Source organism: Alosa alosa, chromosome 14, assembly GCF_017589495.1.
Source record: "Alosa alosa isolate M-15738 ecotype Scorff River chromosome 14, AALO_Geno_1.1, whole genome shotgun sequence".
Taxonomy (NCBI): domain Eukaryota; kingdom Metazoa; phylum Chordata; class Actinopteri; order Clupeiformes; family Clupeidae; genus Alosa; species Alosa alosa.
Window position 1 is genome coordinate 2,089,990 of NC_063202.1, and position 15,000 is coordinate 2,104,989.

At 42.2% G+C, this 15,000-nt stretch overlaps 1 protein-coding gene across 1 annotated transcript in view; it reads right to left on the reverse strand.

The window, feature by feature from the left end:
• Positions 1 to 15,000, reverse strand: part of cdh16 (cadherin 16, KSP-cadherin) — a 69,080-nt gene that overhangs the window by 40,051 nt on the left and 14,029 nt on the right. The window contains 1 exon segment of the mRNA XM_048262360.1: positions 4,599 to 4,795. Within this exon segment, the coding sequence (XP_048118317.1) occupies positions 4,599 to 4,795 (197 nt within the window).

The following is a 15,000-nucleotide window of genomic DNA, read 5'->3' on the forward strand; positions in this document are numbered from 1 at the left end:
AACTTTGAGCTAATGTTAATTTGGGGTTGGAGATTGAAAGGGTCTAGACCTATATATAGAATATATATATATTCATAGGCCTATACTAAGGCAATGATTGGATGGTGTTCAGTAAAGTAATGAGTGTTTGTACATTGAGGACCAGTGTTTGGAATAACGCCGTTTAAAAGTAACGGGGTAATCTAATTAATTAGTTTTTATTAACGTTATAACGCCCGTTAACGCTACTGATCGCTAAATGCGATTGATATTTACACTTGCATTGATTGAATAAACTGTGTAATCCGAACGCACCCCTGGCTCACAGCTAGTGAGGAGGTGGGTTAATAAAGACGTAAGCGATTATGATTGGCTAAGGCAGAGTCATGTTTCATGATAGCCAATCAAAGCCAGTGTTTTTACACACTTGCCAGCACACGCGCCACACACGCAACAGCTTAAGTAGAGAATCGACGAAACAGCAGGCTAGGAGCAATCCGATGAAAAGTTGGCATTTTCAAGGTGGAGATATAAGCACTACTTCAAATTCATTGTGGTCAAAGGCAAGAAGAACGTGCATGTAATGTGTAGGCTACATTATGTCCAGGAGCGAAGACTTTGACGACATCCGTTGTAAGCAACTCTAATTTAATGAGGCATCTCACACACGTGTCTAAAGCTAGTGGCCAAAAACACCGATAGCCTACCTCCACCACAGATGATAGCTCACCATCCACTAGCAAAGAAGGACTCGGGGCAAAGTCCTCCAAGCAGCAAAAGCTAGATCTTTCTGCCTCACAACAAAAACCTATGACACAACTGTAGTCAACCGTAAGTCTGTCGATGTGCAATATCTTGAATTTCCCCTTGGGGATCAATAAAGTATCTATCTATCTATCTATCTATCTAATAAATATCGAAAGTTATGTAGCTTACAAACACCTGTCTGTTCTACTAATTTCAACTGGCTTTTCAAAACTGCTCAAAAAATCCAAATTCTTTGACATATAGCAACTTTTTTTTAACAGTAACGCAAATAGTTACTTTCCCTTGTAACGAGTTACTCTTATCATAGAACAAGTAGTTTGGAACAAGTAGTGAGTAACTATAACTAATTACTTTTTTAAAGTAACTTTCCCAACACTGTTGAGGACTGAGTGTGAATAAGTGGCGAATAAGTGTAGCATTTTGCTAGGTTGTGTTTGAAAAACGAAATCAAGTTAGATTTTTGTGTGTTAGGTAGAAAACTGTGTGTGGTGTTTTGCTAAAAACACCACACACAGTTTTGGTGAGAGAAAACACACAGTGTTTTAGGAAATTGAAAACTGAGTCAAACGCTGAGAATTAGTGTACGGTTTTGCAGATTTGATGTGGGGTTGTGGTGTTTGAAGACATGTTTAGAAAATTGTGCGACCAGCAAAAATGTATTGTGTAAGCAGAAAAAAACGGTATTATTATACTGTACTGCATACCCCCACCCCTCTCTCTCTCTCTCTCTCTCTCTCTCTCTCTCTGCGTTCTCTCCCACCTCCCCCATCATGTATGAGTCTCCATCACCATCTCGGTTTCTATGCCGATTTCAGGTTTCATGGCAACAGAGGATAAGATCTATACTGCTGAGAGACTAAGATACCAGAGAGCCGGAGCTGGAGGCAGAGCTAGGGATGCAGACGTGGCCAGAGGACTCGTTTTCTGCCCTGTAAGCCATCAGGTGTGGCTGAGGCTATTTCTGTGTGTGTGTGTGTGTGTGTGTGTGTGTATGTGTGTGTGTGTGTGTGTGTGTGTGTGTGAGTTTGTGTGTGTGTGTGTGTACACGCGCGTGTGTGAGTGTGTGCGTGTGTGTGTGTCGAATATTGGCTAGTGGGCCGTAACTAACAGTGTAAGAGTCTGAATAGCAAATGAAAGGTTGTGCTGCTATGGACACTAGGTGCAGACAGAGGGGGCTGGGGCACGGGGTGTGTGTGTGTGTGTGTGTGTGTGTGTGTGTGTGTGTGTGTGTGTGTGTAGAGGGGTGCAGGAGTAAGCATGAGTGTGTATGGAGGGGGTGGAGATAGAAGAGAGGACAATGAGGTGATGTATTCTTCTTGGGGACATAATATATGGGGACAAATACAGACTCATGCACTCTCTCTCACATGGCCATGCTACATACCGTCTCATACATATCTACATATCGTTTCATTGTACATATGAGGTCCAAAGCACATATACACTGCATTTGCTTTAACACACACACTGTGGGCTAGATGTACGTACATTTGCGAACGTAGCGCTATCAGCACCATGGACAAACCGCAGATAGCGATACGTGGAATTTATCAAACTTTCACTTCATCAGGTTATCTGCGCCTTTCTCCACCTTTCTTCGCCCCCTACTGCAATTTATGAATGTCCACAACTGAACGGCATAGCCTACATACAAGCACAGTTGAATGAAGTTAACAGATGACAACATTAAAAAGAATCAAACGCTTAGTGATGACGAAATAATACAATACATGATAAGATGTAAACAAGCAGGAAGAAAATGAAGATTAGTAGTTCTACTCAAATGTGCACGTAGGCAGATTGGTCAAATCTAGCAAGTAGGAAAGTTTAAGTGGATGACGTGAAAGTGAAAGTAAGACATTCGAAAGACAAACGAAAGTTAAGGTTGCTTTTGACATAGTACAAAGACGCAAAACTGGTGCTCTAAATAGCGATTCTGTTGCCTTTGAAAGGTTCTCTTATTGACGCATTTAGCCACAATGTGGATTAACACCTGCTTTTACAAGGCGAAAATATTTAGGTGAATATATTTAGACCTGTGCTTTCACAGGCAGGTGTTGTACATACCACCGCGGAATACATAATTATGCGATCCCCTCCCACCTCTTTACAGTAAACTCCCACTTTCCCCTTGACCCTCCCATGAATGCATGCATGACACGGAAAAGTAACGAATCACGTTGCGAATCAAATCTGCCTGAAGTAGGCGCAAAAGCGTTAGTCCATCTGCCGGCCCTGTGTGTCTTAGAAGTAATACATGCAACAACTTGAATGAGTCACCAAGATAGAGAGAGAGAGAGAGACAGAGAGGGAGAGAGAGAGAAAGGGAGATGTGGACAGGGATAAAAGTGACATTGGACATGAATGGATAATCCAGACTATATTTGTTCTAGTGCGTCCAAAGTGGAACAGAAACAAAGCCGTGTGTGTGCTTGCCAAATGTTTAGCGGCGCTCAGTGAGGCCTGGCTGGTTAATCAGATCCGCAGATACCAAAGGTTACAGGGAGACATGGCTCTTTAGGGTGAAAGAAGCTGCGCCAACATACATACACAGACAGACACACACACACACACACTTTTTCATTAGGTGAGCTATGAGTTCCATGTATGCTGGTGAGACTGGTGTAATATTGAGGTCATATAGAGGTCACACTGGAGCTTGCCTCACTGTGCGTCTGACAGATGTGTGAGAGATAGGTATGGGGTGGGGGTCTAACAGGTATGTTACCTAAGAGACAGGTGTGTTACCTGAGAGGGGTATGGGGCAGGTGTCAGGGTGTCGGACATGTGTTACCTGACAGATAGGTATGGGTTAGGCGTCTGACAGGTGTGTTACCTGAGGTATCGGGTAAGTAGGTATCTGACAGGTGTGTAAACTGAGAGGGGTATGGGGCAGGTGTCAGGGTGTCTGACGTGTGTTACCTATGAGATGGGTATGGGGTAGGAGCCTGCAGGTATGTTACCTATGAATGGGTGTGGGTTGGTGTCTGACAGGTGTGTTACTGTCGTGGTGGAAGGTCATCAAATCGGTCAGTAGAAGTAGAAAATTGATCTCACAACTTCAAGAAAAAATCACCAATAAAACTTATGCTAAAGCAAAAAGGAGCTTTCAAGCAGGCAGAATTCGATTCAAAAATGGTTTTATTGATGCTAGCAGCAATACCAACAGCAATAAACCGTGAGTGTATCTCGAGAAGGCACTCCCGAACAAAGGTAGAACTCTCTTACTTATACCCCTCCAAAATGCTGACACAACACTACCCCGAACCCACAGATGGCGTTATGAAAGGATCGTTGTTCGCTCTTATCTTCGCAAGTCAGCAATATTGCTGCCAAGGGTACAAACTTTTCACCTGAAGTTTACGGAAAGTTCAGGGGTGTACAGAATAGAGTGATCACAGCTCATACATTGTGCATGGGTTAAATATCGTTCGCCCCCCTGCACTCTCCTACTGGTTGTTATGAGTAGAGCTCGCCCTGTGTACACGTTATCTTGCAGCTTCAAGGCCGACTTTGGTTTCTTCAAAAGGCCCAGGCTAAGGCAGCATGAGACACAGTGCAACAAAATGCAGGGCAGCAAGCAGAGACATCGGGATACAGAGTGCACATTCTGGTAGGATGGCTTTGTTATGTTATTAGTTATACTTAAACTTGTTATTTAAAAAGTTATAAAAGATTATTATATAAGAATGATGTCTGGGTATTACTTGATTGTTGCTGAGGTTATATAAATACATGTTTTACCGTTTAAACACTCTTTGTCTCATCATGATGTTTACAGACATTAGTGATCATTTTATACCACATTACCTGTGAGATGGGCATTGGATGGTGTCTGACAGGTGTGTTACCTGTGAGATGGGTATGGGGTAGGGGCCTGGGAGATTCTCTTGTAGTCTCACAGGATCCGGTGAGGCCCAGGTGTTTCCAGTAACTTCCACAATGACAATCCCAGTGGAAAAGAAGGCGTTGGCTTTCCCTGCCATGTCCCTGACCATCACTGAGAGTTTGTAACGCCCACACATCTCAGGGTCCAAGGTGGAGGCGCCTAAATATCATAACACCAGAGGTGGACAAAGTACACAATTCCTTTACTTCAGTCAAAGAAAAGATAGTCCTGGTCAAATATTACTCATACACACACATTCACAAATACACAATGTGTCCACTGAATTTGGGCACTAATAAACATAAGGCATACGTACTATATTGCTGATAGACTACTACTATGCACTTCTGATTCATATTGTGATTCATAGTTCATACTGCTGTCGATATGACAAATACCCATACACCTCCAACCCTGCTTGCTCCGATGCCACAGCATGTTGTCATTCCTGCAATCCCCAGCAAAATAATGGGTTCAATGGTATAGCAAGGCACTGTGCCATGAATGAGACGATCAGCATGAGACACAGTGATCTAAACCCGTGCTGCCGTGATGCCACCAGCAGCTCGTCCTGGGACCTCAGTGTGTCACTCGCTCCAATTAAGCAAACGCAAGAGGCTTTGGTCATCTCCTTATACACACAAACACACACACATACACACAAACACACACACACACACACAGACATACACACACACACACACACACGCACACACACACACACACACACATATGGCAAGCCGATTGAGCATTTATTCTGATATCTTGATATCAGGCATAATTGTCATGTACATGTAAGCCATTTTTGTCAACTAGTTAACTAGTGAGCCATGTTTGTGTGAACTAGTTAACTAGTGAGGGCCAAAATATGCACACTAGTTAACTAGTGGGAGCCAAAAGGCTCACTAGTTAACTAGTGAACACATTTTAGCTTCACTAGTTAACTAGTGAGAGCCAGAAATGTCTACTAGTTAACTAGTAAAGGCCAAAATGCATACCAGTCAGCTAGCTGAGGGCTTTTTTCCAGGGTCTCACTAGTTAACTAGTGACAGCCAAAATGTGCACATGTTTACTAGTGAAGGCAAAACACCTCACTAGTTAACTAGTTGCAGTCGGTCAATGTCACTAGTTAACTAGTGAACCATAAATGGCTTACTAGCTAGCTAGGTGATGGCAGTAGGCTCACTAGTTAACTAGTTGATGCATCATTTGTCCAAACTAGTTAACTAGTGAGGTCATAAATGTATTCTAGTAAACTAGTTCAAGACAAAATTCACACTAGTCAACTAGTTGGCAGAATTCAAATTAGGAAGGAGAATTCTGGAAATTGGGGCTTTCATTGGCTCCCTATGTCTGAATAGAACATGACAACCAATCACAGTGCAGAATTTCACGAAATCCCACCCACAACATTTGCATGTGGCACACAAGTTAACATTCTGGCCAAAGGTACTCTAGCTAGTAAACTAGTGGCTTCAGTGTGACACTTACATGTAAACTAGTGAAGGCAGAACTGCTCACTAGTTAACTAGTGAAGACACAAATGCCCACTAGTTAACTAGTGAGGTCTAAAAGTGTCACTAGTTTACTAGTGTGCACCAAAACACCCACTAGTGAACTAGTGATGGCAATTTCCATTCGAGTAGATAACTGTGAGGTGCAAAAAGTGTCTCTAGTTTACTAGTGTGCCCCAAAATGCCCACTAGTTAACTAGTGAAGGCCATTTCAGCCCCACTAGTTAACTAGTGAGATGCCAAAATCAGGGCTTTGGACCGATTTTTTTTCCCAATCGGTTCGTTCCGAACAGAAAACGGAATTATAACATTTCGGTTTATGAGTTCCACCAATAAATTGGCGTTCCCGAACCGGTTAGAACAAAAAATACTGTTTCCCAACGGTTAATTTCGTTCCTGTCAGCTGTTTAATGCTATAGAATTATGTCACATCTTTCTCATCCAGCTTAAACCAAATGTAATAACATTACAACCATTATTAAATAATAATAATTATATTATTAATAATAATAATAATTAAATAGGCCTACAATTATTTCAAATGTGTAGTTTATTGTTAAAAGAGAAAATTTCCACACAAGCGTAACAACATTATTAAGACCGTGGTTATGCCACTCGGGCAACAACAAATTCCAACTGTGGGAAAGGCCATCCAGTAGGCCTACTCATGCCCGTAACAAGCCATCTGTGCATTAGGCAAACAGAGGTGTTGGCGCCATTTAGCCAAATGTTAAGCTAGTCCATCATTAACGTGGAGTCGACAAATATAGCTATTGTTATTGTGTTTGGAATGGCGTTTTAATTAACGATGGATCGTAATTTACCTCTTATTTAAGATGTGGAGTGGAGACTTTGTAATCCACGCTCTCTCTCCATTCAGTCAGCTTAATGTCTGATGTGATGTCACACAGGAAGTGAACCTCAGCCCGTCATGGTAGCGTGCGCAGAAAATAATTACTTTTTTTTTTTTTGAAAACTTTGAGGAACGAAATAAAACCGGTATTAACCCGGTTACCATTATTTTAAATAAGTGTTCCTGTTCCAGAAAATAAAAAATAATAACGTTTCCGGTTTCGTTCCTGTTCCCTGTAAAATACAAAAAGTTCCCGGTTTTCGTTTTCGTTGCTTGAACCGGTTCAAAGCCCTGGCCAAAATGGTCACTTGTTAACATGTAAAGGCCAAAATACCCACTAGTTTACTAGTGAGGGTGTTGTGGGCCTTACTAGTTAACTAGTGGCATGCATATTTTGTTCACTAGTTAACTAGTTACACCTAAAAACACAAACAAGCTGACGGTTTTTGTCCACTAGTTAACTAGTGAAACAATTTAAGTCTCACTAGTTTGCATGTGTGGCAGTGAAGCAGCTCACTAGTTAACTAGTGTGCACAAGACTAGTGGCTGTTTTTGGAGCTATCTAGTTCACTAGTAATGCAAAAGGTACTCTTACTAGTTAACTAGTGACAAATTGGCCTTCACTAGTTAACTACTTGACATGTTTGGCCTTACTAGTTCACTAGTAATGGAACAGGACATACTCACTAGTTAACTAGTGAGCATATCTGCATTATAATGCCTTTCACTAGCTTATAGAGGGCATTTTGAGCCTTACATGTTAGCTAGTGAGGACAAAACACTGTCCATAATGAACTAGCAGGAGAAAAATGCCCCTCACACTAGTAAAATAGTGGAATTTGAATAAATACACAAACGGCTGGCATTTTGTGCAACTAGTTAACTAGTGGGACATAACATTGGCCACTAGTTAACTAGTGCGCAATGTCGCACTTGCATGCAAATGAAGAAGGTCGGAACAAGGATTTTGATTGGTCCATTTAGGACTCACCTAGAAAACATGGCTGACTTCGTCCAAGCTGTTCTAAGAGCAAACTTTTATAAACTAAGATCGTTTGAGCATAAAAATATGTTTTGATAACATGTCTAGTGACAAAGTTGTGGTGTATTGCTGTAATCTTCGTTCAGTTAATGTCTACAATCTTTAGTTTTTCAGTTATTAGTCTGAAAATCGCGATATTTGTATATGGTTGCCTAGCAACTAAACGTTTCAGTAACATGAATATTGATGATAGCAATGCTGATGTGGCAAGACTAGCTCAAGTGGTTAAGCAGCAGGAGATCATGTGGGAGAACAGGGTTCAATTCCTTAGAAGTGCATGATGTTTTTTTCTTGATCTTTGAGCTTTTAATTACTTTTGAAACCATGTGCAGTTAATGTGTACAATCTTTTGTTTTTCAGTTATTAATCAGAAAAGCGTGAATGGATACATTTATGTCTGTGGTTGCCTAGCAACAATAAACAAAGAATAATATTAAAAAATCGATCCCTTGAATCTTTGGTGTGGATCACTAAGAGCTCACTTGTTAAAGCATGAGGTTTCCCTGTTATTATTAAAAAACATTTTGACAGAATATGAGATGCTACATACTGCAGGCTCTGCTTTACTATCTATACTGAAGTACCGTTGCAGAGCAGTGTGTCACTTTAGCCACTAGGGGCACCCATCAGGACCTGATCACGAGGCTATGAACAGTAAATTTACATTTAGACTGGGTGGGATTCTTACATAATACCCAATAGGAGTCTTCTACCCACCCTCTCATTAGAATTTGCATAATAGCCGTTTCAGGCACTAGTTAACTAGTGAGCTGCTTCACTGCCACACATGCAAACTAGTGAGACTTCAATAGAGTCGAAGCCATGGCCATGGCGTTGCCAAGGCAGCAATTTCACTGGATCTAAACAAATCAATCTAACCATTGAAATCGCCATGGCGGTGGCTTTCTTAATCTATATAAATGAATTTTACAACGTTTCTAAGGCGTTAGTATATTTTTACACTGTAGGAATCACATACTACAACATATATTCATACCAACCACGATCAAATTCGTGACTGCAGAGTTTATTTTTTTAGCATGGGTTTCCTCCTTAAAGACCTGCATGTAACCTAACAGCATGCAGTTAAAATCCTTAAATTCACGGACGTGTTTGGCTTTATTTTTTTGGCAAAAGCATTAAACTCTTAACAACCGCCAGTCTTTGAGAAGATGTGAAATATCCACTGGAATTTTGTTTCTTTCTATTACACCTGCCAGGAATCCATGTTATGTGGCTAAGCTGCTGCCTAGCAGGTAAAACACGTTTAAATGGATATATTTATTTTATTAGCTAGAAATGATGCCACATGTCTACATTCAATGCTATTTATGCCACTTCGAAAGTTTGTTTAGATCCAGTGATTCTGCTGTCATGGAAACGCTACGTCACACTTCGGGACTCTATTGTTCCACTAGTTAACTAGTGGACAAAAACGGTCAGCTTGTTTCTCTTTTTAGGTGTAACTAGTTAACTAGTGAACAAAATATACATGCCACTAGTTAACTAGTAAGGTCCACAACACCCTCACTAGTAAACTAGAGGGTATTTTTGCCTTTACATGTTAACAAGTGACCATTTTGGCATCTCACTAGTTAACTAGTGGGGCTGAAATGGCCTTCACTAGTTAACTAGTGGGCGTTTTGGTGCACACTAGTAAACTAGTGACACTTTTTAGACCTCACTAGTTAACTAGTCGGCATTTGTGTCTTCCCTAGTTAACTAGTGAGCAGTTCTGCCTTCACTAGTTTACATGTAAGTGTCACATTAAAGCCACTAGTTTACAAGTTAAAGTTCCTTTGGCCAGCATGTTAACTTGTGTGCCACATGCAAATGTTGTGGGTGGGATTTTGTGAAATTCTGCGCTGTGATTGGTTGTCATGTTCTATTTGGAAATAGGGAGCCAATAGAAAGCCTCAATTTCCAGAGTTCCATACTCCTAATTTTAATTCTGCCCCACTAGCTGACTAGTGTGAATTTAGGCTTCAACTAGTTTACTAGTATACATTTATGACCTCACTAGTTAACTAGTTTGGACAAAGGATGCATCAACTAGTTAACTAGTGAGCCTGCTGCCCTCACCTAGCTAGCTAGTAAGCCATTTATGGTTCACTAGTTAACTAGTGACATTGACCTACTCCAACTAGTTAACTAGTGAGGAGTTTTGCCTTCACTAGTAAAGTTGTGCACATTTTTGGCTGTCACTAGTTAACTAGTGAGACCCAAAAGCCTTCATAAAGCTGACTGGTATGCATTTTGGCCTTTACTAGTTAACTAGTGGACATTTCTGGCTCTCACTAGTTAACTAGTGAAGCTAATATGTGCTCACTAGTTAACTAGTTGACAAAAATGGCTTGCATGTTGGCCTGATATCAAGATATCAGAATAAATGCTCAAGCAGCTGGCCAAATTACATAGAAGTTAACAAGTGGGAATTTGACATTCAGTAGTCAGCTAGTAAACATTTTTATACCTTACTAGTTGACTAGTAAAATATAGAAGTCTTTAAACTAGTTAACTAGTGCACATTTCAGTGTCCACTAGTTAACTAGTGAATATGCTGAGCATTACTAGTTAACTAGTAAGATATGAAACATATGAACTAGTTAATTAGAGAGAATTTGGGCCTTACTAGTTACCTAGTGAGCATTTTGGCTGTCACTAGTTAACTAGTTCACACATAAATGGCTCACTAGTTAACTAGTGGACAGAAATGGCTTGCATGTACATGACAATTATGCCTGATATCAAGATATCTGAATAAATGATCAATCGGCTTGCCATACACACACACAAACACATCCGTACACACACACATACACACACACACACACAAACGCACACACACACACATACACACACACACATCCGTACACACACACACACCCATACACACACACATACACACCCGTACACACACACACACACACATCAGAACACACACAATCAAGCTTGTGACAAGGGCTGCAGAGCAGTGTTATTAGTGCCGCTCACGCTCCACTGCGCTACGATTGGGTGTGACAGAAGGGTAGGGTGGGACAAGGCAGCTGAGGACACTCTGCTATTGGATGTTGGTCTTGGACAGAAACCCAGACACAATACAGTATTGGGTATGTGAGGGTGTGTTCATGCATGTGTATCCGGGAATATTTATGTGTGTTGCAATGTGTGCTGTGTTTGTGTGTGTGTGTGTGTGTGTGTGTGTGTGTGTGTGTGTGTGTGTGTGTGACTGGGTCTGTATGTGATCCCACAAATACATATGAGTGTATGTTTGTGTAAAATATAATAAACATTTATGTATACTAGGCTTACAATATATAAACTCCCTAAACTCCAGGTCCAGAGTTTGAATTCCAGGTAACACTTTACGGTACATAAATTATCATGAATTCATCTAATTCATGCAACAACAATGACAGGTTCTGCATGAAAATGAACCAATACAATGCACAGCAGATCCAACAGCTGAAAAAAGACACAATCACTGGCCTCAAGCACATAGACAAATCAGCCCTCCCAGGGAAGCTGAAGGCGTGCTGCCTCCAGTGCTGCCTCCTACCTCGTCTCATGTGGGCCCTTGTGGCACCATGTACGAGGTGGCTATCAAAGTCCTTTTAGGCAAGTCCCTCCACTCGGCGGGCATATTGCAGCACTTTTTGGGTATCTACTTTGGGCAGAAATGCACGTGCGCAAAACTTCACGACACCAACATGCCCTTCTGGCTAGAAACACCTAGCCAGGTGAGGGGGCCTTCGGCTAGAAACACCTAGCCAGGTGAGGGGGCCTTCGGCCAACCTGGCAGAAAGCTACTGTTACGACCCGGTGGGTCTTTGTGTGGTGGCTCCGCCCCTATTGTGCTACTGCTTGTCTGTCTCCTACTGGCTGCTGAGTACAGAGGTGACGCCTCCTGAAGTAATTGTCGTGGCCATAAGAGGGCCGGCTCTGGCATGATGTCGCTCTCTCACTCATTTCTCTCCAAGTAACGGGAGAGCTCGTTGGGAGCTGGCTTGACTTGCTGCCCTTCTGAGGATCTCGCCTCCTTCTGCGTCTCCGTCATATTATATTTAGTTTATTCATCTACCCCTAGACCCATTTTGCACAACACTTTACTTTTGTACCTAAACTGACATTCTCTACTTTTATGTTAATAAATATCATTTAAAACGTTACGCTAAAGTGTGGTCTCCCTTATGTTGAGTTTGCCTTGAGCCAAGCGGTCTTAACACTACACTAGCAGTGCATGCCAACTAGTGGTGGAAGAGGTGCGCCAGCAGGAAGAAGCTGGCAGGATTGCCAAAGCTGTATCTCAAGTCTCAAAAGGACGCTGGACAAGGTGGGAGGATGTGAAAAGGAACACCACCTGGAGAGACCTGTGGTACAAAGAAGCAAGCAGCATACTGTAAGCGCTCTCATTCGTGCCACATACATTGTCCTCCCTTCCCCTGCTAACTTACACCGCTGGTCTGGGGAATATCTCACCTGTCCCCTCTGTTCAAAGTCTGCTCAATGTCCAGCAAATCTCAAACACATCTTAGTAGGATGCAACACCAGCCATCAGATAGATAGATAGATAGAGACTTTATTGATACCCAGGGGAAATTCAAGGACAATACACCTGGAGGCATAACCAGGTTCTGAAATGCCTCGCAGCAGAACTAGAAACAAAAAGGAAAGCTATCAACAAACTACCCATCAATGACCAGCAGGCGTACACAGTATCTTTTCACCGAGAAGGCCAAGGGCAGAAGGGAACTCCACAAGGCCAGAGGCATCCTCTCTGAGTGCACCCAGGGACTGGAAGATGTGTGTCGATGTACTGTAATCCACAAGCTTATACCTTCCCCAAAGAAATTGCCAGCACTAGCCTGAGACCAGACCTTGCCCTATGGTCTGAGGTCAACAAACAGCCTTCATAGTAGAACTGACAGTCCCTTGGTAGGACACCGTGGAAGCGGCACATGAGCAGAAAATGCTGCGATACTCCAGCCTGGCAACAGAAGCGGAGCAGCGTGGCTGGAACATCAATCTGCGTCCAATCAAAGTGGGATGCAGGGGCTCTGTGGCCAACTCCACGGTAAAACTTCTGAGGGAGCTGGGAATCAGGGGTCAGGTAAACCGAAGAATAACAAAAGCCCTTGCAGTCACAGCGGAGAGAAGGAGCTACTGGCTATGGCTGAAGAGGAAGGACCCAACTTGGGCTAAGTTAACTGCAAGGGAAGGCCAGGGACTCTGGGACACACACCCAGGGTTGATCAACCTGTGGTGGGCCTGCCTCAGCAGAGGTCGTATGGTGAGTAAAAGGCCGAAACACCCAGTGACGCTGAGGTAAACAACTGACGATGTGTCCCAGTCAACATCCACAGGTGGTCAACAGCACCTCACCCCCTACCTACCCACCCATTTCCCCCATCCCCCTTCAGTAGGATAAACAGACCAAGCAAAGCCGGTTCTTTGGGATTGTAACAGCTAGTCCAAATACATTAAAATCTTAATATCTTATGAATCATCAGGAATTGACATGAGTTCATAGTCTGTCATTCGTGACCTCATACATGAACACATCAACTAAAACATTAGGTACAGTGGGCACATCATTATGAATTATGATTTATTAAAAATGATCATGATGATTTCTTTTTCTGCCAAAAATGTGGTCAGTACTACTCAAATTCTGATTTGAACACAACTTGTGCAGTTCTCTAAACACATGCCATTATTCACAACTTTAGTTGAGGGGCCAATAATTTACCTTAGCGTACAGTAATTAACCTTAAATTCATGTAATCATGATGATCATGCTTAAGAAATCATAAATGATAATGATGTACCCACCATACCTAATGCTTTAGTTGATGTGTTGGGGAAGTTACTTTTAAAAAGTATTGTTTGCTCGTTACTCGTTACTTCTCAAAAAAGTAACCCGTTACTTTACTTAGTTACCTCTATGGAAAGCAACTTATTATGTTACTCGTTACTTTTACGTTACTTTTATGTTGCTCGACTTTGGGCAGAACCCAATATCTGTTCTTAAATGTGTAGGCCTACATAAAGTTCTACTATGGAGGACATAACAGGTATTTCTTTGGTGTTCTTTTAAATATCCCACAAACAGTAGCCTAGAAATCTAGACGCACCCTAGCGGCGGCAAATTAATTTGCTCAGCCTGTACGTCTAGTATCAAACCATAGGGGTTTCTATTGGCTGACGCCGTGGACTTCATCCAATCACAGCGCTCTATTTTGTTAGAGAGTCTTAAAGGCGGGCTTAACAGGATAGCGACAGTCCTGTGGCGGTGAACAACAAGGAAGGTGGCTATGGCTAACGAAGAGCGGTTGTTTGAATCGGCATTGGCGTCAACTTTGGAGGAGTTGGACTTTTCTTTGAAAGTTGAGCAACACAATGCACTTAAGTCATTCCTTTCGAAGAAGGATGTATTTGCCGCTTTGCCGACCGGATACGGATATGGTCGTAGCGCTGGCCTATTGCATGCCTAGGCAGTTTGAAAGACAATTCTCTGTCCGCCCCTTGGATTAAGCGAGGTAAATGGTTCGATTCCAGACTATACATTTCAATGATATAGGATGGCCCGCCAGGCTACACAAACAGAGCACTTGACAAGAAAACATTAGGCTTATAGGCTTCAACACCACCACTAAAACCCTATGAAACAATATCAAATAACATAGCCTCGATACATCTTGGGCATATAGGTGAACACAAAATATATGAGGGCAGATTTTATAGCCTTATACTCTTTCATTAAACAGGCGCTCCTCCGAAATTTTGGTGCAAAGCTGGTGCAAATCGTATCAATAGGCTGGCAGTTGACTTAACGGCAGTGGACAAAATCAGGGCACAGTGTAGGCTACAACTAACACTCACATTCCTCATAATGTGAATACCTCCATCCCTCAGAAGTTAGCGTTGGCTGCGTCTCGCTTGCTATGATTGCTCT